The sequence below is a fragment of the Eptatretus burgeri genome, chromosome 4 (genome assembly GCF_056783735.1).
Source record: "Eptatretus burgeri isolate ZD-2024b chromosome 4, Ebu_testis_v1, whole genome shotgun sequence".
Classification (NCBI taxonomy): Eukaryota; Metazoa; Chordata; class Myxini; order Myxiniformes; family Myxinidae; genus Eptatretus; species Eptatretus burgeri.
This window is the reverse complement of record NC_140964.1, coordinates 102,947,784-102,972,783: the sequence shown is the minus strand read 5'-3', so window position 1 is coordinate 102,972,783 and position 25,000 is coordinate 102,947,784. Positions and strand designations below refer to the sequence as shown.

The window sequence follows — 25,000 nt, the reverse complement described above, 5'->3', positions numbered from 1 at the left end:
TTGTTTGGAGACAACCTGTATCTTGTTTTGGGCATAACCCATATCTTGTTTGGAGACAACCTGTATCTTGTTTTGGGACAAACCCACATCTTGTTTTGGGGATTACCCGCATCTTATTTTGGGGAATACCTATATCTTGTTTGTGGACAAGCTGTATCTTGTTTTGGGGATAACCTGTATCTTGTTTGGAGACAACCTGTATCTTGTTTGGAGACAACCTGTATCTTGTTTGGAGACAACCTGTATCTTGTTTTGGGGATAACGCGCATCTTGTTTGGAGACAACCGTTATCTTGTTTTGGGACAACCTGTATCTTGTTTGGAGACAACCTGTATCTTGTTTTGGGGATAACCCCCATCTTATTTGGAGACAACGTTATCTTGTTTTGTGGATAACCTGTATCTTGTTTGGAGACAAGCTGTATCTTGTTTTGGGACAACCTGTATCTTGTTTGGAGACAAGCTGTATCTTGTTTGGGGACAAACTGTATTTTGTTTTGGGACAAACTGTATTCTATTTGGGGATAACCCGCATCTTGTTTGGAGACAACCTGTATCTTGTTTTGTGGATAACCTGTATCTTGTTTGGAGACAAGCTGTATCTTGTTTTGGGACAAGCTGTTTCTTGTTTTGGGACAAGCTGTATCTTGTTTTGGGGATAACCCGCATCTTGTTTGGAGACAACCTGTATCTTGTTTTGGGCATAACCCGCATCTTGTTTGGAGACAACCTGTATCTTGTTTTGGGCATAACCCATATCTTGTTTGGAGACAACCTGTATCTTGTTTTGGGACAAACCCACATCTTGTTTTGGGGATTACCCGCATCTTATTTTGGGGAATACCTATATCTTGTTTGTGGACAAGCTGTATCTTGTTTTGGGGATAACCTGTATCTTGTTTGGAGACAACCTGTATCTTGTTTGGAGACAACCTGTATCTTGTTTGGAGACAACCTGTATCTTGTTTGGAGACAACCTGTATCTTGTTTGGAGACAACCTGTATCTTGTTTGGAGACAACCTGTATCTTGTTTTGGGGATAACGCGCATCTTGTTTGGAGACAACCGTTATCTTGTTTTGTGGATAACCTGTATCTTGTTTGGAGACAAGCTGTATCTTGTTTTGGGACAACCTGTATCTTGTTTGGAGACAACCTGTATCTTGTTTTGGGGATAACCCGCATCTTGTTTGGAGACAACGTTATCTTGTTTTGTGGATAACCTGTATCTTGTTTGGAGACAAGCTGTATCTTGTTTTGGGACAACCTGTATCTTGTTTGGAGACAAGCTGTATCTTGTTTGGGGACAAACTGTATTTTGTTTTGGGACAAACTGTATTCTATTTGGGGATAACCCCCATCTTGTTTGGAGACAACCTGTATCTTGTTTGGAGACAAGCTGTATCTTGTTTTGGGACAACCTGTATCTTGTTTGGAGACGAGCTGTATCTTGTTTGGGGACAAACTGTATTTTGTTTTGGGACAAACTGTATTCTATTTGGGGATAACCCGCATCTTGTTTGGAGACAACCTGTATCTTGTTTTGTGGATAACCTGTATCTTCTTTGGAGACAAGCTGTATCTTGTTTTGGGACAAGCTGTTTCTTGTTTTGGGACAAGCTGTATCTTGTTTTGGGGATAACCCGCATCTTGTTTGGAGACAACCTGTATCTTGTTTTGGGCATAACCCGCATCTTGTTTGGAGACAACCTGTATCTTGTTTTGGGCATAACCCATATCTTGTTTGGAGACAACCTGTATCTTGTTTTGGGCATAACCCATATCTTGTTTGGAGACAACCTGTATCTTGTTTTGGGCATAACCCATATCTTGTTTGGAGACAACCTGTATCTTGTTTTGGCACAAACCCACATCTTGTTTTGGGGATTACCCGCATCTTATTTTGGGGAATACCTATATCTTGTTTGTGGACAAGCTGTATCTTGTTTTGGGGATAACCTGTATCTTGTTTGGAGACAACCTGTATCTTGTTTGGGGACAACCTGTATCTTGTTTTGGGGATAACCCGCATTTTGTTTGGAGACAACCGTTATCTTGTTTTGTGGATAACCTGTATCTTGTTTGGAGACAAGCTGTATCTTGTTTGGGGACAAACTGTATTTTGTTTTGAGACAAACTGTATTCTATTTGGGGACAAACTGTATCTCTAATCAGTAAGGTACACCAGCTTTGATCATCACAACGGTACAGCTGCTTCATGTCCTTTCACAATTGCTATAAACTACAAAGAAACAAAACGAGGAACAAATGATGCAAGAAACCTCATCATAGCTTTGTAATGTTTGCACAATGAATTGTGAAATCCATGATTACGTTTCCCCAGCTGTGTAAGGCATTACTTGGTGAAGATACACACATCATATCTTACTCCAAGTACTCTGTTTAGTACAGGGTTGCTGGTCCATAAAGTGTGGATGTACTCTTGGTCGAAGTTTCGTAAACCAGCTGACCATGACCTGACGTTCGTGTTTGGGGAACTGGTAACAACTCGCTGCCACTCTGCCAAAAACATCATGGAATATTTTACGTCTGCCAATCCTGGCAGATGGGACACTCAGCTTAACATCCAACCAACGGTCTACATACTTTAAGATGACGCACCAGTCGGACAGTTTCTATAGACGGGTCGGGATTCAAACACGAGACAACTCAAAAGGAAGCACATGATACCTGTGCCCCATTCTGTTGAATTAAACATTTAATGTGCACCTCACAAGCAAAGACAGGAAGAGCATTCCCAGGATTATTGAGCTATCGATCTATGAAGTCAGAATGTCGTGTACGATGTGAATTAGAACTTGAAGGTGGTTTGGTTCCAAACAAGAATGGCACTCTTATGGTTCTTGATGGTTGTGAGCTGGCAATTGCTTTCAATTTTTCAAAACTACACATACAATTTCAATGAAACATGACCACAACCTTCATCACCTATGAAATTCCAAAGTTTATTTATTAAAAAAAATTACTTGGGGTCAAAGGGGATTTATTGGTGGGGGTTGCCCCCCAAAAATAGGTAATTGCTATAACCTTGGTTCATCGGTATATTTTGCTGATTCCGTCCCACATTGATTTCCTCCTCGGTATCATTATTCTACCAGGTGAGAGCCCAGGGGTATTGCCCCTATTTTTTTTGGGATGAAGCCGAGATGGTTTTGGTTTCCCCCAGGAGTACTAAGTATTCAATGACGCTCATGACCCCAGCTTTGCATGTGGTTGACAGGTCTTACAGCAGAGTGCTGACTGCTCTACTATTGAAGCCAAGGCATTCATGTCACTGGCACAGTTGATCTTCTGGTCATTGGTGACCCCCAAGGGAGTTAGCACCTGGCTTTGGGATGGTGTTCCTCTTGAAAGTGAGGAACATCCAGATTGTATCCCTCTTGTTGGAGACCCATTACCTACGACACTTCCAGGCACGAATTTAACTTGCTCCCTCAATGTCGTAAAGATCTCTAGACAACAAGTCATATGCTATACATTTATTGTATGGTATTCATTATTGGAGGTGTTGTGGTGTTGAGTACTGTGAGATCACATCTGACCTTATGAGGAAGTGAAGGTCGTTGATTAAGCATTTGAATATGGCTGCACCAACGACACCAACCTGAGTAACAAGGACAGTTATATCATTGCATGGGTTATGATTCTTCCTTCATAACATAGCACATGGCTTGGGTAGCATCATTTGCTAGGGGCACAACTGTGCTGCTGATGCAGTGTCCCCTGAAGATTAAAGTAGGAATTTGTTCAAGGTGACGGCAATAGCTCGCCTACTCTTCGCGAAGGACACCATGCGATCTTTAGCATTCACCAACTAATGCTGGCCGACAGGATGCCCGGTTTAACATCCATCCGAGGCATAGCACACACTGATGAATCACCCTTCCTGTGAAACAGCGGGTTGACAGTTTATCGCTGGGCTAAGGTTCAAATCCAGGTTAGACAGCTCAAAGGCGAGTGCGCATACCTTTCGTCTGTCCTGCCAGATCCGTTTCTGATAATTGTCTGCCTTACGACTACAATCATCTTCCTGAAGTTTCCAGTTTTTGAAGGATTTGCCCTTTGATATTTCCTTTACCAGAGCTCATTGGTGCCAAACTCAATTAATTGCTGCTTTGATGTTGAGGGCAAGCATTCTTCCAGCATTTAGCTCTTGGGTCTATATTTGGGTGTGGGCTGTCAGCTGTGACTGGATTCAGAACAGAAAATCCTGACTGATAATGTGGCCACAGTATCCTCAGACAATGGTTTACTATTTTTGAGAGGTATCAGGGTTTTTAAAGTCCACAAGAAAGTGTGACCAAACAAAACAACTTGCTTAAGATCCCTCCTGGATGGTGCACACTTGATGTAACAAGCCGACTACAAAGTACTTATAAGTAGATCTCATGCCAAGCAATGAACCAGACTAGTGTTCTTCTTCATTCGTATGCAGCACAAGGCTGCGGGGTAGCATCATTGGTCAACGGTGCGACTGTGCCACAAAATACAGTGTCCTCTGCAGGTTATGGCAGAAATTTGTCATTTGTTCAGGGTGCCGACAATAGCTCGCCTACTCTTTAAGAAGGACCTGTGGGAACTTTAACGTTCACCAACGAATACTGACAGACGGGACACTCGTTTGCACACACATTGATGCCTCGCCCTGCCTGTGAAACACCGGTATGATAGTTTATAGCTGGCTTGGGATTCAAACCCAGGCGAGACAGCTTGGAGGTGAGTGTGCATACCTCGAGGCCATCCTACCAGCCCGAAGAGAAGAGTAAACTACACAGATAGTTATGTTACCTCAAAGTCACAGCAAATAAAACTACAAGGGCACTGGGTAGAGCGCAAACCTCCGCCACACAATGCCTGATCCATGAGAACATATCGGGCCCAATACATTTTTGAAATATCATGCCATACAGTATGATATCGTATTTGGTCCTATCTCTCTTGGTACACCACGAGTGATGAAGGTTGTGGTCAAGCTTCAATTAAATTGTGTGTGTAGTTCCGGAGTGTGCTGTGTCATGTGGTTGGGTTTTCGTATATCATGCCTCGCCCGCTAGGGGTGGCAGGAGTGTACTTCTGGTCGCGCAATAAAGCGGAGTTGATGCTGGCAAGCTTGCTTCTTGCGTCGCACTGCACCTCGTACACTCTAGTTGGCTGATGAGGATGGTTGAATACGGACTTGTGCCCGTTTTCGTCGGAGACGACTTCGAATTGTTTTCGGAGCAATTGGGATGCTATTTCCACGCGAACGATGTGGTCGACGAGAGCAAACAGAAGTCGATCTTGCTCGCTTCGCTTTCGGCGGAGCATTATCGACTACTGAGTGATTTGGTGGCACAGAAACAGGCCCCGTGATGACGAGCTGTCGTTTCGGGACGTTGTGGAGAAGATGAAGGCACACATGGCGCCGGAGAAGTCATTACAGCTGGCTCGATACCAGTTCGATCGCCTCTCGAAAGGTGCAGAGGAGCGCGTCGCTGATTTCGTGGCACGGATTAAGCGTTCTTCCGTGGCCTGCAAGTTCACGGCAGGGGAGCGTCCAGCTCGGCTCAGAGATCGTTTTATTGCTGGTTTACAAGATGCGAAGATGGTTTCAGCGGTTTTACGGCTGAAGGGTGAAGCCATTACATTCCACTCGGCGGTCAGCACGGCTACAGCGGTCGAGCAGACTCGCGGGGATGTTCGAGCCATCACCGGCCACGCGGGGTCGCGGGCACCCCGGGACGCACGCACGACCTTCGATGCGGGTCGGACGTCGCCGCGCGGCCGCGCGTGCGGCGGGGTGACCCCGCGGACATGCTTGGGATGTGGAGGTCGACACCTGTGCCGTGCATGCCCGTGTAAAGGCAATGTGTGTTTGAATTGTCACAAGGTGGGTCATTTGGCGCGTGTGTGCCGTGGGGCGCCGGCCACCGTTAAGGTCATGGACGGCGATGTGCGAGGCGACTCGGGGCGGAACCAGCGGTCGTTGATGGACCTGTTTTCAATTGGCCCGGCGACGGCGCGCCCGATGACGGTGGAAGTCGAAGTGAACAAAACGCTGATCACGTTCCAGGTCGATACGGGAGCAGCGGTGTCGCTCATCAGCGAGCAGACCGCGCGTAGACTCAGCGGCTTGAAGCTTATCAGGTCAAACCTCACGCTGTTCATGTACACCCGCGAGAAGATAACGCCAGTCGGGATGGCAGACGTGTCTGTGCGGTACCAAGGCCAGGTCGCCACGCTTCGGGTGTACATCGTGCGGGGGAGGGACCGTCTCTCCTCGGCCGAGATTGGCTGGCCCGCATCAGGCTAGACTGGGCTGCAGTTCACCTTGTGCAACCCGTGCCGAGCCGGTGGGAGGATCAGTTGGAGGAGATTCTTCAAAGACATCAAGGGTTGTTTAGCGACGACCTTGGGAAACTCAAGGGCATGGAGGAAAAGCTCTTCTTGAAGGAGGGGGTGGTTTCTCGGTTTTGTAAACCACGTCCTATGCCCTATGCCCTGTGGGACAAGGTCAAGGGTGAACTGGATAGGCTGGAGGCCTGCGGAGTGATCGAACGGGTGTCGTGCTCAGATTGGGCCACCCCGGTTATCACGGTGCTGAAACGGAATGGAGACATCCGATTGTGCGGGGACTTCAAATCCACGGTTAACCCGGGGCTCAGCGTGGAGCAATATCCATTGCCGTCAATCGATGAGATATATGCGCGATTGGCGGGGAGTCAATACTTCACAAAGCTAGACCTGCGTGATGCATATTTTCACCTGCCGATTGATCCCTGGAGTAGCGAGCTTTTGACGATCAACACGTGTCAAGGACTCTATCGATATACCCGTCTCTGTTTTGGGATTGCTTCGGCCCCAGCTTTGTGGCAGAAAGCCATGGATCAGGTTTGCATTGGCCTGCCCGCTCAGACCTACCTGGACGATGTGCTCATTGCGGGGAAAACGGCGGACGAGCATCTTGCGAACATTGCCCAAGTGTTGACAAAGCTAGAAGCGTGCGGCCTGCGCTTGAACAGGGACAAGTGCGCGTTCTTCAAGCAGCGCTTGGAATACCTCGGGCACATCATCACGCCGGAGGGGCTGTTGAAAGGTCCTCGGAAGGTGGAGGCGATTCAGCACATGCCACCGCCTCGCGACAAGACGCAGCTGCGCTCGTTCATTGGTATGGCCTAGTATTACCAAAGGTTCGTGCGCGGGCTCAGCTCACAACTTGCGCCGTTAACACGGTTGCTCAGGAAGGACGAGCGCTGGGCTTGGGGGCCTGCACACCAGGCGTCGTTCGACCGCGTCAAGCGGCTGCTCACAGAGGATACGGTCCTCGTGCACTACGAGCCTGCGCGTCCGCTCCTATTGGCATGCGACAGCTCTGCATATGGCATCGGGGCAGTGCTCTCCCACAGGATGGACGATGGTTCCGAGCGGCCTGTTTGTTTTGCATCCCGGACCCTGTCCACAGCAGAGCGCGGATATGCCCAGATTGAGCGTGAGGCTCTCAGCCTCGTCTGGGGTGTGCGGAGGTTTCATCAATACCTGCTGGGGCGGCATTGCACTTTGCAGACGGATCACAAACCGCTTCAATTCATCCTGAGACCCGAGCGCGGGGTGCCGGTGGTAGCGGCTGCGCGAATACAGCGGTGGTGTCTGTTTCTGGGTGCTTACGATTATGATATTCAGTTCCGAAGCACTGAGAAGCATGCTAACTGCGACGGGCTCTCACGCTTGCCGTGTGCGGAGGGTCCAGCTGCGTCTGAGTTGGCCGACCGGGTCGATGTGTTCGCGCTAGGCCAGGTCCAAAGCGGGCCGGTCACGGCCAGGCAGGTCGCGGTGGAATCGGCTCGTGATCCGGTGCTTGCCCATGTCGTCCAGGCGATTTCTACAGGGAATTGGAGCGATCTGCCTTCGACACCGGCATTTCAACCTTTCAGGTCACGTGCATCGGAGCTGTCGTTGGTCCAACGGTGCGTAATGTGGGGAATGAGGACGGTGATTCCACCGAGGTTCAGGCAGCGGTGTTTGGAAGAACTGCATGTCAGTCACCTTGGCATCGTGAAGACCAAGAGTCTTGCTCGTAGCCTGTTGTGGTGGCTGGGGTTGGACAAAGACATTGAGCAGTTGGTTAAGCGTTGCGCCACGTGCCAGACAGATGCTGATAACCCGCGTTGAGCCTCGGGTCTATGACCTGCGCCAGACCGAGCTTGGCAGAGGGTCCATGTAGATTTTGCGGGACCGGTTAATGGCAAAATGTTTTTGATTGTGATCGATGCATTCTCTAAATGGCCGGAGGTTGTAGTAATGCAGCATACTTCAGCAAACATTACAGTAGAAAAACTGCGGACGATCTTTGCTAATAAAGGATTACCTGAGATTCTGGTCTCTGATAACGGTCCGCAGTTCATCGCAGGTGTATTTGATGAGTTTATGCGTCAAAATGGTATTCGACATCTAAGGTCCGTACCGTATCATCCTGAGACGAATGGCCAAGCTGAGTTGTTTGTCAAGATGTTGAAGCGGGCTTTGCGCTGGGGGGGTGTTGCACCTGTGCAGACGGTGGTCGATGTCTTTTTGCTCCATTACAGGAACGCAGTTCATCCTGTCACGGGTGATTCGCCTGCCATTCGTCTCTATGGTCGGGCATTGCGGTCCAGACTGGATTTGCTGCGACCTGGAGGATCGGGGAGTGAGGCGATGTCGCATCCGACGCGGCTGCGCGGCTTCGATGTGGGGCAATGGGTAATGGTGCGCGATTATTTCCACGGTTCCAAATGGGTGCCTGCGGTGGTCTCTGTGGTGCTGGGGCCGGCGAATTGCATGGTGCGGACTGATAGTGGGGATGTGTGGAAGCGGCACGTGGACCAAATGCACGATCGCTGTTCAGCGTCACCTCCCCGCACCTCCCCGGGCCGAACGATGAGGAACCCCCACCGGTGATGTCGACGGCACCTGACGTTGTATCGCCGGGGCTGGTTGGGCCGACGCCCAGGGGGTCTTCGCCTGATGCCGTCCTACCCGGGGACGTCGGGCAGGCTGGGCGGTCGGGGGTGGTTGGGGTGGCGGAAGGTGCGAGTCCGGCGAGGGTGTCACCTCGACCGAGCCGGGAGGCGTCTGAGCCTGGACTGTCTGACGGCGCTGCCCGTCCGAGGCGGGTCAGGGTGCGGCCGCGGTACTTGGAGGATTATGAGTGTTGATGGGTTTCAGGTGGTCATGTTGTGATTGTCCTTTCATCGTGTGACGCGTCATTTTTACGAGGGGAGGAGTGTGCTGTGTCATGTGGTTGGGTTTTCGTATATCATGCCTCGCCTGCTAGGGGTGGCAGGAGTGTACTTCTGGTCGCGCAATAAAGCGGAGTTGATGCTGGCGCGCGTGCTTCTTGCGTCCCACTGCACCTCGTACACTCTACGGAGAAGAAAGCAAATACATATATTGGCGACCCCACCCCCCCCCTTCCCTCCCGTAAACTCCCTTACACCATAATTTTTATAATGTCATGAACAAACTTTAGTATATTACGGGTGATGAAGGTTGTGGTCAAGTGTCATTGGAATTGCATGCATAGTTTATGAGAAGAAAGCATACACCTATTTTGGGGTGCAACCCACCCCCTGTAGGCCCTAGACCCTAATTTTTTTAATGGTGTGAACAAGCTGTGGTACATCACGGGTGATGAAGGTTGTGGTCAAGTTTCATCGGAATTATGTGTGTAGTTTCTGAGAAGAAAGCAAACACTTCTTTGAGTGGTGCAACTCCCCCCCCCCCCAACTCTGTAGACCCCCATCAGACCTCAATTTTTTAATGCTGTGAACAAACTTTGGTATAGACCGGGTGACATAGGTAGTGGTGAAGTTTCATCGAAATTGTGTGTGTAGTTTCAGAGAAGTTGCAAGAATTTTTGGACGGACAGATGCACGGATGAATGGATGAACGGACGACGCGCCATCCCACTAGCCACCTCGAACTATGTTCCAGGTGAGCTAAAAAGTAAATGGAAAAAGCAGGTTTTGCAAATCAATAAATAAAAGCCACTTTAATGATTGGCTTTTCGGAAGAAAAAAACGTTGAAAAAAAAAAACGAACCCTCTGAATTTCTGTAAAAAGGAAGTTACCTCATATTTTTGCATACAATCAATGAAACAATGCTCTTGACCAGGGGTGTCGATCCATCTGGAGGTTTGTTGATTGGTGGGGGGAGGGTGAGATTGTCGGCACACCTGTGTTTTTGTTTAAACCACACCCTTGTATGTTATGTTACAGTTTAATCTTACTTAAATGAGCCGATTAAAAATGAACAAAAACTCACTCTGTGATGTGGCTCGCTGGCTTGGTATCGCGATGGGAACTCAAGCTGCAGCTTCCTGCTGTTACAATTGACTCAGGCCTCAAGGACAGTCCCAGTGCACAAGGCGCATGCTGTAAACCCCTTATTTTCCCCTCATTTTCTTGGGGGAAAAAAAAGAGTTTGCTTCATACATGAGGATTTACAGTATCTTGAACAGTCACATGTCTTTCATTAAAATAGCTTGAATTTGAAGAAAGGTTCAAGTATAAGCAAGTTGATGAGACCACATAAGCACGTGCTGCCTCTGAAACTTCATGAACTGCGGAAGTAAACTTACGCTGCCATGCTTTGGCCTTGTCTATGCATACATTGGATGCAAGCTGATGGGGGTGCCATCAGGGTTCCTGAATTTGTATTTTCATGCTGGAAGTCATGCATTATTCAAAAGTTAGGGTTCTATTCATTGATATATATATATATATATATATATATATATATATATATATATATATATATATATATATATATATATATATATATATATATATATATATATATATATATACATATATATATGGGGCGAAATGATATCTTCGCCACAACTTTTTTTATGAATGGTGTGGCAAACACCCCCCCAGGATCAACACCCCTGCTCATGATCCATAGGACCTTAAATTGTATGCGCTTACAAATGGGTATATGGAGCAGTTGTCCTTAAAATGATTCTATTTTACAGTTGGAACAAAAAACAATCGGCAGGTGTCCACATAAATATGTTTTCATACACTGTATATGTGGAGTATCACATGCTGTGATTTCTCAAAAGTATAATCTCAAAGCATAGCACTCTTGATAAACTCGATGCACAACACACCCTTGAATGCTGAATAGCACTACCTAATACTGAATGTATTTTATTGTCTCCCGCTCCTCCGATAAGGTCAGAGAAAGGGACATTAATATGAGCTCCGAAGAACTGATCATCGGTCCATGTACTTTAGTGTGAGCGATATTTCAAAAACTGTTGAACATTTAGCTTTCATATTGCAGACATTATCTATTCCTCATAACATTACCTCAATCAGATTAGATCAGGGCTGTGATTGGTTGAATTCTGCTGCCATGGCAACTATCTTGGTAACTAGGCTGATGTCGACGATATTTCAAAAATTGTTCAAGATTTAGCTTTCATATGACACATCTATTCCGCATACCACCCAAAATGTGGGGGACCTGGAATGTCAGCTTCTTGTTTACTACTAGCAGGGGTACCAGACGTTGCCTGGTGTCGTTCTAATTCTGTTGGCATTCTGAAGAAATAAAAAAATAAAAAAATTGGTGGGGGCCAAAAACACTTCCCTCCACCCACTAAGGAATGGGGTCAAGAATCATTTAATATTACCTTTCACATAGCTACAAAGGCAGAGAGAGGCTCGACAGAGCAATTTAACAAGCTCAAATGAGCTAAGATCCTCGTCCTCCAAATGATGACGTCATAAAAACGACGATGACGTCATTGTAATGTATCAGGTTTGCGATAAATTATCTGTGCTAATGCCCGGCTTGATTCCCACAAACAAAATTCAAACAGCTTGCCTAGTTTCGGAGATAATGGTATCGGCGATTTCCATTAGCGGCGATATTATGACATCAACTTTTTTTCGAGGAAGAATTTCCAAAATCGGAGATGGTTACTGCCTGCGCGTGGGCTTTCTGCATATGCATGGCAAGTTTCACAAAGATCCGATGAAAACTCTGGGTTGTGAAACAAAAAATGTCAAAAATAGGAATGACGTCATAAAGTTTGATATGACGTCATAGTGATGTATCATATGTGCGGTAATTCATCTCTGTTAATGCCCTGTTCGATTCCCGCAAACAGAATTCAAAAAGCTTGCCTAGTTTCGGAGATAATTTTTAGGCGATTTCCATTTGCAGAGATATTTTGACATTATAACTTTTTTTCTAGGAGGAATTTTCAAAATCGGAGATGGTTACTGTCTGCGCAGGGTATTTTTACATATATATATGCCAAGTTTCAGGAAGTTTGGATGAAAACTGTCGGCTGTGAAACAAAAAAGTCCATAAGAAGAAGATGAAGAACAACAACGTGAGTAAGACTCAGAGATCCTCCACGAGGATCTAAAAATATGTATCCAAAAACAATGCAACCTTTTTTTTTTTCAAATTCTTTGTTTGCCGGAAACACTCACTGATGAATCTCTGGAAGTTTGTTGAAGATCCGTTCGAACATCTCTGAGAAAAATGGCGACATATTGACACACACACATCTCTCTTTTAGTATAGATCGGGATATTCAAGACATTAAATTTGCACTGTTCAGTTTTTTTTTTGCAATCTCGAAAAACTAGAATGCACTCGAAGGAGGTGCTGACCACATGCCGTTGTTTTCGCTTAGTGCAATACTACCCCAGAGAGTACTCACGGATACTGTTGCGTGGCCGTAGTGTGAGCAAATATAGTCATGCACTCATTTTCGTTTTGTCTTTTTCCTTGCGAGCTAAAAGTTTAACTCGTGATTCTATTTTGTGATTCTCGCTGCGCTGCCCTTGCTGTCCAGTTGGTCTGCCGACAAATAGACAAACAATCAAACACACACACACACAGAAGTGATCATCACAAAATGTATGCACTCGGCCAATTTGAGCTGTCTAATCTCTACGCTTGAATCCTGACCCATCTATAAAAAAAAAAACTCAGATTAGTGTGTAATCATAAAGTGGAATGAGTACTTGCATCTTATTTTAAGAAGATTTGAAAGCTCTCTGTGAAATAGCTGCACAATTTATGTCAGTTGTAAAGAGAACTATACAGGTATATGCAGATTATAGATGCCTGTCCAAATGTAAGGTCTGTCCTTGATCCATGTTGTAAACGAACAGTACAAGGAACAATCTATCTTTCCACGAGCGTTTGCAGAAAGTCCAACAGTACATGTACATTTTCCCCAGTGTGTGCAGATAATGGTATGAAAGGTTGATTGCCTAGGCACGAGTACAGTTGCTTGGCTGCCATTCTTGCACAAGTCATGTCAAGCTTTGTTCCGATGATCATCTGTGGGCGATGGGCTAATTCAGGTCTGTATTTAGCCAGTTCAGTCCTGAGCTGAGAAAGCTGATGAAGTGGATCAGAAGCAGAAAGGTCAATGGTGAACAGGAGACATTTGCAGCGCTCAATATGGCGGAGGAAGGACAAGCCTAAGCCACGGCCCAGGTGTGCATCTTTTATAATGCCTGGTAGGTCAGCAACTGGAATGAAAACAGAAAGGAAGGTGACATCGACACAATCACATAAGGATGTGGAAATGAGGGTGTGGGATGGGTATAGGAGGTAGGAAGAACGAAATAAAGGTTAAGGAAGTGGTTTGACTGACCTGAAACCTGACTGTGATCTTGGAAAGTAATGACCCCAACATGGGGACGAAGCGTTGTGAAGGGATACGCTCCAACAGCTGGCCGTGCTTTGGAGATCGTGCCTAAGAGAGTCGACTTGCCAGCATTGGGTAAACCAACCTGCAAGTTGTATTAATGATAAAATTACTGAAAACTCACATTCATAAAACTGGAAGGGAACAAATTCACCAATTTAATGTAACAATGAGCTTTGTCAAATTTTTTTGTCTGTTATAAGTGTGTCTTGGTGGCTACGTGTGAGAGTACTTAACTTTTTAAATTATACTAGTTTGATAGTCAGAACATTTTGGAGGTTTACCACATTTTATATCTTCTTTGCAAGGATGTGCTCGATACTGAGTGCACATTAAAAGAAAATGACATTGAATGGATACACTCAATCTCAAACAAGTTAGCCTGGTGTTGGCTTAATGGTTAAGACTGGCTTAAAATCTTAAGGTCTTGAGTTTGAGCCTGTTTCACTGTTAAATAACACCAGCCTGACGGGTTAACTGCATAATCACCAGTGGGTTGACTCAGCCTCACGTCCTTCTGAGGACGGCAAATGAGTGCAAGCTAACTGGAAACAGGGGGCACTGCATCAGTCACGCTCCCAGCAATGATGCAACCAGCAGCCACAGGCTGCATAGGAAATGATAATAATTTCAAGCAAGTGATCACTCACCCCTCCTGTGCATTTGGTGATGTTTCGCACCCTGCTCCAGACTCCAAGCTGTCAGCCAATTGCATATAGAATAGCGTCCCCTTTCGGACTGACCATTGGATTCCTCCTTGCTGTATCAGTGAAATAATTGGCACAATGACATCTGCACAGCCCCTGCCCCTGCCCCTGCACCTTTAAAAAAACTTTTAATTGCACCCCCATTATAAAAATTCTGGCTGTGCCTCCTCTCTATTATAAAAATTGTAGTTTCACCACCACTCCTTGATAAATTATTTTAATTGCACCCTCCTCTCTCCCATTATGACACAAGTATGAATACGTTCATGCTTCAAATATGACCTGGACTAATTGATATACATACTGTTATGTTGGAGCGGGTATGAATTAGGTAGCATATGAAGGTAGTATGTTAAGTTAAACAGGGACCTGTTAGAGTGAAGTTGTGCTGTTCTTAAGTATTTGACCACTGCCCGCAGCCAAAATTGAGCATGTGAGGCCTTTAAATTTATTTGGGGACAGCCTTAGAGAGACTTTGTCCCCAGGCTGAATTCAGACAAGGGGAAGGTGGAGGGTGTGAGGGGTTAATGTGGCCAGCCTTGGGAGAAATGACCCCCTGGGAAATTGGGATGTGCTTGGCAGCCAGGCGACTGGCCTGGCAGGATTTGAACTTGGAGAGTGGCTATGGGTGTGGTATGACCCGGGCTCCATGAGGAGCCTGATATTGGTGGTATGGGGCATCCTCAATCTATCGGGGCACTACCAAAGCTGTAGTATTAGGCCGGTATGGTCGCCGGACCTCGGCGGTGGAAGGGGAAAGGGGAATGAGGTGGTATCTTCCAGACATCTGTAAAAGCGTAATGAAAGGACAACTTGTGAAAGGTGTTGCGGGGCCGTGCCTTGGTCGTGGCATCACCAAGGGCCAGTGAGGGCCTGAGGAGGTGACCGCCTGGTCATGCGGTCCAGCAGCCTCTCTGAGGCTCTGGGACAGCCCAGCATGTGTGAACCCGTTATGCTGGGCTGGTTTAGGGTTGTGGGTAAACTGCTATGACCAGATTTAAGTGCCAACAACGGACGTAATCGTTATGTCGCTAAAATGAAAGCACAATCGGGCAAGGCCCACAGAGGCTTGTATAACCTTCCACAGATAGTCTGCTGTGATTAATAGGGTCTCAAGTTTGGGAAGAAGAGCCCTGGGTTTTTATTGGCATGAATGAAAAAGGGAAGAATGGCTGCAACAGGCACTGCTGTTATTGACTAACGTCCCCAGTGCCGAATCGGATGGACTAAATTTACCTTTTCCCACTGCCAGACTCACCATGCTTTGCATTTTTGTTGTCTTCTGGTTTCCTTTCAATAAACTGTTATTCCTTCCTTCAGTTTCACAAACAAATTGGAAATCTGATTGGTTTCAAAAATAAATCTCCCCAGTTACCAGAAGTGGGCAAGGCATCTCATTATTTGATTATTGAAATTAACACACATTTCGCAACTATTTGCACCGAGTTACCAGCTTGACCTTTCCAGATTGTCCTCACATTTGCCTGCACCCCTCCCCCCAATTGATTCGGAGACATGAGGTTTATATGCATCTGCAACAGCCTAATGCTTCTAAAGCACCTCACCCGAACAATGTGCCGACCCTATTGATCAAAGAGTTTTCCTATGAGATATCAGGCCCTCTCACAACAACTTTTAACAAATGTTTACAAAGAGTTCCCCAACCAGATGGAAGAATGCCTCGGTCTGTGCTGTACCAAAGTGGCCCAGAGTGACTGAATACAACCAATCTCAGTCAATCCAGTTTTTTTTTTCCCCAGAGTTTTTGAGGGGTTTTTGGTGGACTGGTTGATGGTAGACCTCAGGCCTAACATTGACTCAGCTCAATTTGGCAACATAAAGGGTAGTTCAATCAATCACTACCTTGTCAGTATACTCTATGTAATTCACAGAAGCATCGACAAACCGGGTCATCATGTGAACATTTGCACAGTTGACCATACAAAACCTTTTGACCTTATCAATCACACCAAAGTGGACCAAAATATCATTGAGGTCAGGGTGAATCCCAAGATTCTCCCAACTATCTGCAGTTTTTCTGTGTGATCGTTCACAAGTGGTTCGCCACAAGGGAGTTTACCTTCCACTCCTTGGAGGTGGAGTGCCTCAGGGGACTAAGTTGGGTTCCATTCTCTTACTCATGACGATCAACGATGCAGCCTAGACGAAAAATTACAGATGGAAGTATGTCGATGATCTGACTTTCGTGGAAGCGTTCCCAGGTCACAACAAACTACAATGCAATGATGTGTCCATGCATAGAACACATACATGCATAGAACACATACAAACAAAAAGACAGAGATTTTTGCCTTTTATAGGTATAGATTATTACATGCATCACCTGATAACCCGCCATTATCTGGCACGCACCCACATGCCATTTTGGCCAGATCTGGTTAATCCAAGTGGGAGATAGAATTTGTCAAACGCTCGATTCAAGAGACCGGCACGATTTGAACAGCTCACCACTTGAGAGTGATTCAGTCTAATGTTGGTCATTTGTGAGTCATTGCTTCGGCATGGTGGGTCCGTGTTAGCAGACCCATTGACATGTTGATCATTACTCTTGCCTTTTGTCTCGGTCATCTTCCCCACTCTCAGGGGGTAAAGAGAAAATTTTCATTGTGCCATTCACTGGCTCACTGGCACCCAGAGCATGTATGCAAAATTTGGTGAAGATCAGCCACATACGTGTGTGTGTGTATATATATATATATATATATATATATATATATATATATATATATATATATATATATATATATATATATATATATATATATATATATATATATATATATAATATTTAGTGTATTTTAGTTTGATAAAAAATACCGTACCAGGCCTGCATTTGCCATGACTCTAAGTTCGAGTAAGAGGTGCCGCTCCTGTCCCTTGCGTCCTGGTGTTGCAGAGAGTGGTGCACGGAGCTCATTGCAGAGAAACGCATGGTTCCCCAGACCACCTGCTCCACCTCGAGCAGCCACCCATTGCACACCATGTTCCTCCAACGACACCACCAGTTCATCGTTTTCTTGTACAAATGTGCCTGCAGGAACCTGGACACAGATCAATGGTTACGAAAAGCATCACAACTGTAATTACAACGCGTCTGACAGCCTAGTAGAATATGTGAAAAAGCCATGTTGTTATTTCATCAAGTGATTCATTCTGTCAGGGAACTTTTGTTTTCTGTCCTCAGTGGGTTCTGCTTGGAGTGGGTCCCTAAAGCCATTCTGGTAACGTCAAAAAAGGCTTTCTGCCATCATAATGGAATCTTGGGGAAGAAGTGCAACATCAGAGCTGGAAGCATGTCTGTGCAGATATAGGGTCTAAAATCATTTTTAGCCCTTCACACATGTCGACAAGAAGCCTGGTGTTGGCTTAGTGGTTAGGGTGGTGGCTTGGAATCCAAGGGTCCTGAGTTCAAGCCCCGTTGGCTGCTGAATTAACACCAGGGGGTTGACTCAGCCTGTCATCCTTCCGAGGTCGGCGAAATGAGTGCCAGTGTACTGGTCCCGGTGTATGCCCTGGTTAGAATAGGTGTACCATATCCCTGTGTGTCGTAAGAGGCGACCCGGGTTGGCGTCAGGAAGGGCATCCGGCCATAAAACATTGCCTCAAGAAAAAGCCAAACCCCTGCACAGCAGGGAAAAATGGCTGTAAAAACACATGTCGACAAGATATAAGAAAATATAGGTGGACATTCAATTTAGAATCTGGGTGGGTAGCCAGGTGTGGAAGGGATTCAGCCTCCTGCAGAGATTTGCCAATAATGGAGAAGCTTGAACTCAGCCTCCTGATGATCAAGATGGCAAGCAGCTGCACCAGCATCGAGTGGGGACTCTTAACTCCATGATACTTCAAATGAAGGCCTTGTGCACTGTAATGATCTCTGAATGACTCAGGGTGGACTTAACTGAAAGGAGAATACTGAGGTTTCAGCCAGCATCACAAGTCAACTTAGCAATGTAGTCTGTCCAAGACAGGTTTGTGACAGACTATGAGGCCTCAGAGTTTCAGGGAATGTATCTCTTATAGTGGATGACTAAATAAGTAGACTGGGGAGGTACAAAATCAGATCATTGTGGAGGGAGAGAATTGTTTCAGGTAGCTATTTGTGTACCGGGGAGCTGACCAAAGAGTCATTGAGATGTCCAAGCACCCAAAACCTCCACCCCTATAGTAGTCAATAGAAGAAATAGTCGAGAATCGATATTTGGAAAGTGGTCTGAATGCCAATTGCAAAATGAACAGTTCACACAATAAAGGATGACTGACATCATTTGAGTGCAATTCAAAAAAGAAAACTCATTTATGTGCAAATGCAAGTGTGAAAGATTTATGTTCATTTTACAGAAACGATTACTTTGTAATTTTTTTGGTGAACTATACCTGCGACCCCTTCATGGTGAGATTTCCCTGTGATATGTGATGCCCTCAGACATTGAACAATGGTTCAACACTTTTTGCTGGAGAATATTAATTTAAATAGGTAAATGCTGTGTCTTCAAAAGTTGGAGTAAATCATCTGATTAATGGTCCTTGTAGTTGAGATTTCCGAAAGATATGGTAATGGCGAATGAGCTCATTCAAGGAAACCAAAAAAAGACATACTACAAAAGTTAATATGTCATAATAGTTTACCACAAGTCTGGAGACGGCGATGGTTCACGAGGGGACGCCACGGGCAAACTGGCGGGAATCGGGAAAAACGTAAATGATGAAAGTTGTAGTACTCGATGAGCACTACTTGCATACCAACTTTCATTCTAAACAGCTGAAAACCCTAGGAGCTCGATGCCCAATTTATTGATTTTTTTGACATTTTCTAAGTTTGTGACCTTGTGACCTTGACCTTGGGACGAAAATGAAAAATCGAGCTCCGTGGGGGTATGCAGGTGCCGTTGGGCTAACAAAATACCAAAAACCCTGTCAGATTCGACAAACCCCTTTGGAGAAGATGCAACTTGAAACCGGCTCCCCCCTAAAAGCACGTTTTTTGGGCGTGGCTCCGCCCATAATGGACGCAGCATGCCCATTCTCCGGAAAACACAACTTGATCATGATATAAACCTCCCACCCAAATTTTATCAAGATCAGATCAAAACCCACGGAGCTATGCTCAGGACAGACAGACAGACACACACCCATAACGAATATAGTGGTCACTTCCTCGTGAACCAATCAGCGCTCACTCCATTGGGAGCTGTTTCAACAAAGGACCAAAGTATTTTTTTTTTTTTTTAAAACGTGACCAAGTCTCATGGAAGAACTCGAGTAGTTTGGAAGAGAAGAAAATGGAAGGTGAGGAAACACCAGCAGCAGAGTCGACACGTGAGCGTGAAGGCAAGATGAAGGTGAGGGGGAGAAGGACACAAAAAGGGGTGAAAAAGCTGACCACTGCTGAAAACCACAGCAAAATAAAGTGTAATGTAGGAGTAAAGGTTCACGCTGATGAGTGTCTAATTCAAGGTGTACGGAGCGAGTCGAATAAGCATCAGGTCAGGTTCGATCTGTGACCTGCTACAGGTACCATGTAAACCTGTACTAACCTGTTCCATGGTCGGGTTGTCGGCGACTAAACCGTCTCCCCCACCAGGTTTTCTGGTGAGGAGGGTGTTTGGATATGGACACCCAGCAGGATTAAAAACAAAACCTGTCAAAGGGCGGAGGAGCTCCTTGTGAGCCAACGGCCATCCATATCTAGTGCCCAACTGTGTCTGCGGACGTCCTCCTGCAGTTGGGTTACTTCTTTTTAGGAGGTTGGTGGCAGGATTTGCACTCCGGCCACCATAAAACCCTTCATTCTGCAAAACGCAAAAACGCAAAAAAAATCTGAAAACCCACTCCGTGGGAGTACCTCCTGTGCAGCTTCCCTTCGCAGGGCAGCTCACCAAATGACGGGATAAGGGCAAAGCCTTCGGGACCCCCAATCTTTGATGATAAGAAGGAAACCACGGGGTAACATCCCTGGGTCAGATTGCGGGAGAGTGTGGCGGAGTGGTGCTGAGGTGTCGTCCACCAGACGGCGGTCTCCTTGGGTTAACCTGAGGCGGTCCCTTCGGGTGGGTGCCTGGAATGTCCTATCCCTAAGAGAGGATGATCACCTGTCTCTGTTATCATCTGAGCTCAAGCGTTTGGACATCGGGATTGCAGCTCTCTCTGAGGTTCGGAGACCGGATTGCGGCGAGATAATGGTGGGTGGTTACACCTACTATTGGTCTGGTCGCTCTGATGGTTACCATACCCAAGGAGTTGCTGTAGCTGTGTCCAATAAGCTGACCCCAATGATAATTGAGGTAACACCGGTCAACGAGCGTATTATGAGATTAAGGATTCGTCACTCCTTAGGTGTCATTTCCCTGGTCTCTGTTTATGCTTCGACTGAGGCGAGTGATCTCACCGTGAAAGACACATTCTACGCCACACTCGAGTCTGTGGTTGATCAGTGCCCCAGACGAGATACACTTCTAGTCTTGGGGGATTTCAATGCATCGACTGGAACTGATAGGGATGGTTATGAGGTGTGTGTTGGTCCCCATGGGTCAGGAACTATGAACCAGAATAGCGCTAAGTTCCTTGACTTTGCAAGAAGTCATGGACTTAGGGTGGCTGGTTCATGGTTTCAGCGCCCACAAGCTCATCGCTGGACTTGGTATTCCAACGCTGGCGGTGTGGCAAAGGAGATTGACCATGTTCTCATTGACGGTCGTTGGAGGATGATCCAGAACTGCAGGGTCTACCGGAGTGCTCAGTTCCTCAATACTGACCACAGGCTTGTTGTAGCAACTCCAAAGCTGCAACTTAAGTCCTGGAGAATGGTACCATCCCAGCCAAGGCTGGATGTTGCCAAGCTCAGGGATGAGAGAGTAGCTGAGGAGTTTGCGAACAGGCTGAGTGGACATTTGGGGGGTCTGGGTGCTTTGGGGGGTCCTGAAGAGTTGTGGAACGCCTTCAAGACCACCGTCCTTGATGTTGCCGGTGGATGTCTTGGAACTCACCGCAGGGCAAAGAAGAATTTTGTCTCTCAAGGGACACTGGATACCATTGACCAGAGTCGCAGGGCCAGGCTGAATGGCAGAGCTGAGCTGTTCAGGGAGCTGAGGCGTAAAACTGTACGTGCACTGAGGGTGGACAAGGAGGCCCATGTGCGAGGAATCTGTGAGGGGGTAGAGCATCACCTGTGGACAGGTGATTCTCGTCCCGTTTACAGGGGAATTCGCGCATTACGTTCATCCAAGCCCATCCCTCGGAGCACTGCAGTTCGAGGAGAGAGTGGTAGGCTCTTGACAGAGGAGTCTGAAGTGAAGGCCCGCTGGGCCGGTTACTTTGAGCGGTTGTACCAGGCTGATCCCCCAGCTGTCGAGTTGGACGTCAAGGGTGTTACAATCCCTGTTGCTGACCCTCGAATCAACTGTGGTCCACCTTCGCTTGTGGAAACACGGGCTGCGGTGAACCAGTTGAAACGGGGCAAAGCTCCAGGGCTCTGTGGCATCCATGCCAAACTTCTCAAGGCTGGTGGAAATGCTGCACTCGTGTCGTTGCATGCAGTTTTGTGCTCTGCCTGGAACACAGGCATCATCCCAACTGACTGGAAGAGGGGCCTTGTTGTCCCTCTCTGGAAAGGGAAGGGTGATCGCCAAGACTGCAACAACTACCGAGGGGTGACGCTGCTCTCAGTGCCGGGCAAGGTCTTTGCTCGGATAATTCTTGATAGGGTTCGCCACCATCTGCTTGAGCACCAGCGTCCAGAGCAGTCAGGCTTTACACCAAAGAGGTCAACGATTGACCGTATCCTTGCACTTCGTGTCCTCACCGAACGCAGGCGAGAGTTTCGGCAGGGGCTGCTTGCAGCCTATGTTGATCTCTGTAAAGCGTTCGATTCAGTGAATCGGGATGTCCTCTGGAGGATTCTTGGTCTTCGTGGGGTGCCACCAAAACTGATCGATCTGATGTCTGAACTCTACTCTGGTCTGGTACTGAGAGTGCTGTGAAGTGTGGTGGTACCATCTCTAACTTATTTCCAGTTGTTACTGGAGTTCGTCAGGGATGTGTACTTGCCCCCACACTTTTCAGCACTTGTATGGACTGGATTTTAGGGAGGATGTCGGAGAGATCAAGTTGCGGTGCATCGTTTGGGAATGTCAAGATCTCGGACCTTGATCTTGCAGATGATGCAGTCATCTTTGCGGAGACTTTAGACATCCTTTTGGGGGCCCTCGAGGTGCTGAATGAGGAGTCGGAGCCGTTGGGATTACGGGTTTCTTGGGTCAAAACTAAGATCCAGGCTTTCGGTGACATCTTGGATGCTGCTGTCCTGTCTGTGTCTGTTTGTGGTGAGGATGTTGAGGTCGTGGAGAGATTCACTTACCTTGGCAGTGATATTCATGTCTCTGCTGGCTGCGAGTCAGAGGTCAATAGACGTCTGGGTCGGGCCTTGGGAGTCATGGATTCACTGGATCATGGGGTGTGGCGCTGCCGGTACCTGTGCGGGAGGACGAAAGTCCGAGTCTTCAGGTCCTTGGTACTTCCAGTCTTGCTCTATGGGTGCGAGACTTGGACTCTGACCAAGGATCTGAGACGGAGACTTAATTCCTTTGGTTCCGGGTCTCTTCGGAGAATCCTTGGCTATCGCTGGTCGGATTTTGTGTCCAACGAGCGGTTGCTGAGAGAGACTCGGATGAGATTTGTTACCTGCATAGTCTGTGAGCGTCAGTTGCGGCTGTATGGACATGTGGCTCGTTTTCCTGACGCTGATCCTGCTCACCAGATTCTCTCAGCGAGGGAGTCTCATGAGTGGAGGAGGCCAGTGGGCCGACCACGTGCCTCATGGTTGCAACAGGTTGACCATCATCTCAAGGAGATGGGGATGGGCCTGGCATCTGCCTGGGGGATGGCCAGACGGAGGCCCCTGGAGTACCGGCGGAAAGTGGACGCAGCGACGCGCTGTTCTGGCACATGCTCCCATACCTGACCTGAATAAGCACACAGATAGTGACAGAATGGAAAAATTTGAAAGGAATGAAAGAAGGAAAGTGAAAGAGAGAAATGGAAGGAGAGTAGAGAATTAGAAGACAATACAATTGTGAGTGAATAAAATGAGAAAGAGCTTCAGAAGCTTTCTTCATTGATTGTGTGCTCTGCCTGAAGACAGGTAATAAAGGAAGGCTGGGCCATAAGTGAAGGAGTTTTTTTTTTTTTCACATAAGTACTGTGGGACTGAAAACATGCACGTGCATGTAATCCTTCATTCTTTTATATTCCCATTAAGTATCCCATCTTCCAAGGTTTCTGTTTTGTTTTTTTTTTACAGCTGGTTCATACGCTCTATTACTCCCATCTCACTTTCTCCCTTTTTCTCACATTCTTCTGATTCATATACTTTTTTGAATATCATGTATTGTTTTCCACAAGGTGAGGCCGAAGTCAAATGGATCCTGAATTATTTTGGAAATAACAATGTTATGGACCATGACATGTTGTTAACCAATGTTCGCTGCAACACTTAGAGCTTCGACTAATTAACACAAATAAATAAATACACAAACTTACGTCACAGACACAAAAGTGAATTATTTATTTTTAAGTATATTTGTAATTTTGCCAGGATATTCTTGATATGTCATAAATGATCTATAAATGTTTCCATGATGATTTATGTTTGTTTATGAGTTATACCCAACTGCCAACTACAATATATTTACAGTACCACACATTAATGTACACAAATGAGACTACACCTCACCTGGCACAGAAACCACACCCGAAGTCGGGTTCCATCGCAGACGACAACCTTTATTTTCCCAATTTTTTTTCTTTCCGGCATCTGCAGGGAATCTATACATTTTGAAACCCTTCTCTGATCGATTGGTACAACATCTTGTCATTCAAAAAAGAATGATGAGCTATCGACCATTGTGTGCTCATTCAAAGAATGATCAATGGAAACAAAATGGCGCCCAAAGCCCACATGTCCAGAAATTTCCGACACGTGCCATGTCGCTACTCCTTATATAGGGACTGTGGGGGTGAGGACCCAAGTTCTCTCTACTCATTACAGATTGGATAATTCCCCCAGAATTGCGTATTTTAGTTTCACTTGCAATACCCTATCCCACTGGGAGCAGAACTATACCATACATATTTATATCAGAGAGAATTGGAACCTTGAAGTTCTTTCCCCACCTAGAACCTCTGGGACCCTTAATATATTTTTTTTCTTAATGCCTAAAACCATCCTGTGCCGACCTGGAATACCACCACCAATTTCCAATTCATTCCGTCCAGTGGTTCAAGAGTGCATAGAAGCCAAACAAACACATAAACATGTGAGCAGATAGGCTCTGTATGTATCAATTTTTTTTCTGGTATTGATATACCAGTGGACTTGTACTGGTACATACCGGTATATCGGAATTGAAAAAAAAAATCCCATAAAAAACAATATTTATTTTATGCAGATTCCAAAAATACATAATTGTCCGTTACGTATTCATATATGGCGTACACATCATTGAAACACAGCAATTTTTCAAAGTATTCCCACGTGGAGCTTTCTTCCC

General features: G+C 46.3%; 1 protein-coding gene and 1 long non-coding RNA gene across 9 annotated transcripts in view; one reads left to right on the top strand and one right to left on the bottom strand.

The window, feature by feature from the left end:
- LOC147028792 (uncharacterized) overlaps positions 1-10,003 on the top strand; it is a 15,382-nt gene extending 5,379 nt beyond the window's left edge. The window contains exon 3 of the long non-coding RNA XR_015057718.1: positions 9,868-10,003. This is a non-coding gene — a long non-coding RNA (uncharacterized LOC147028792). The remainder of the gene's footprint in view (positions 1-9,867) is intronic.
- A 439-nt stretch (positions 10,004-10,442) lies between these two features.
- The window catches only part of MTG2 (mitochondrial ribosome associated GTPase 2), a 43,142-nt gene continuing 28,584 nt past the window's right edge, over positions 10,443-25,000 (bottom strand). For all 8 annotated transcript variants that reach the window (XM_085879502.1, XM_085879508.1, XM_085879505.1 and 5 more), the window contains 3 exons: positions 17,276-17,494; positions 13,672-13,810; positions 10,443-13,546 (listed from right to left, as the gene is read on the bottom strand). In XM_085879502.1, the coding sequence (XP_085735628.1) occupies positions 13,194-13,546; positions 13,672-13,810; positions 17,276-17,494 (711 nt within the window). In that variant the 3' untranslated portion in view covers positions 10,443-13,193. The remainder of the gene's footprint in view (positions 13,547-13,671; positions 13,811-17,275; positions 17,495-25,000) is intronic.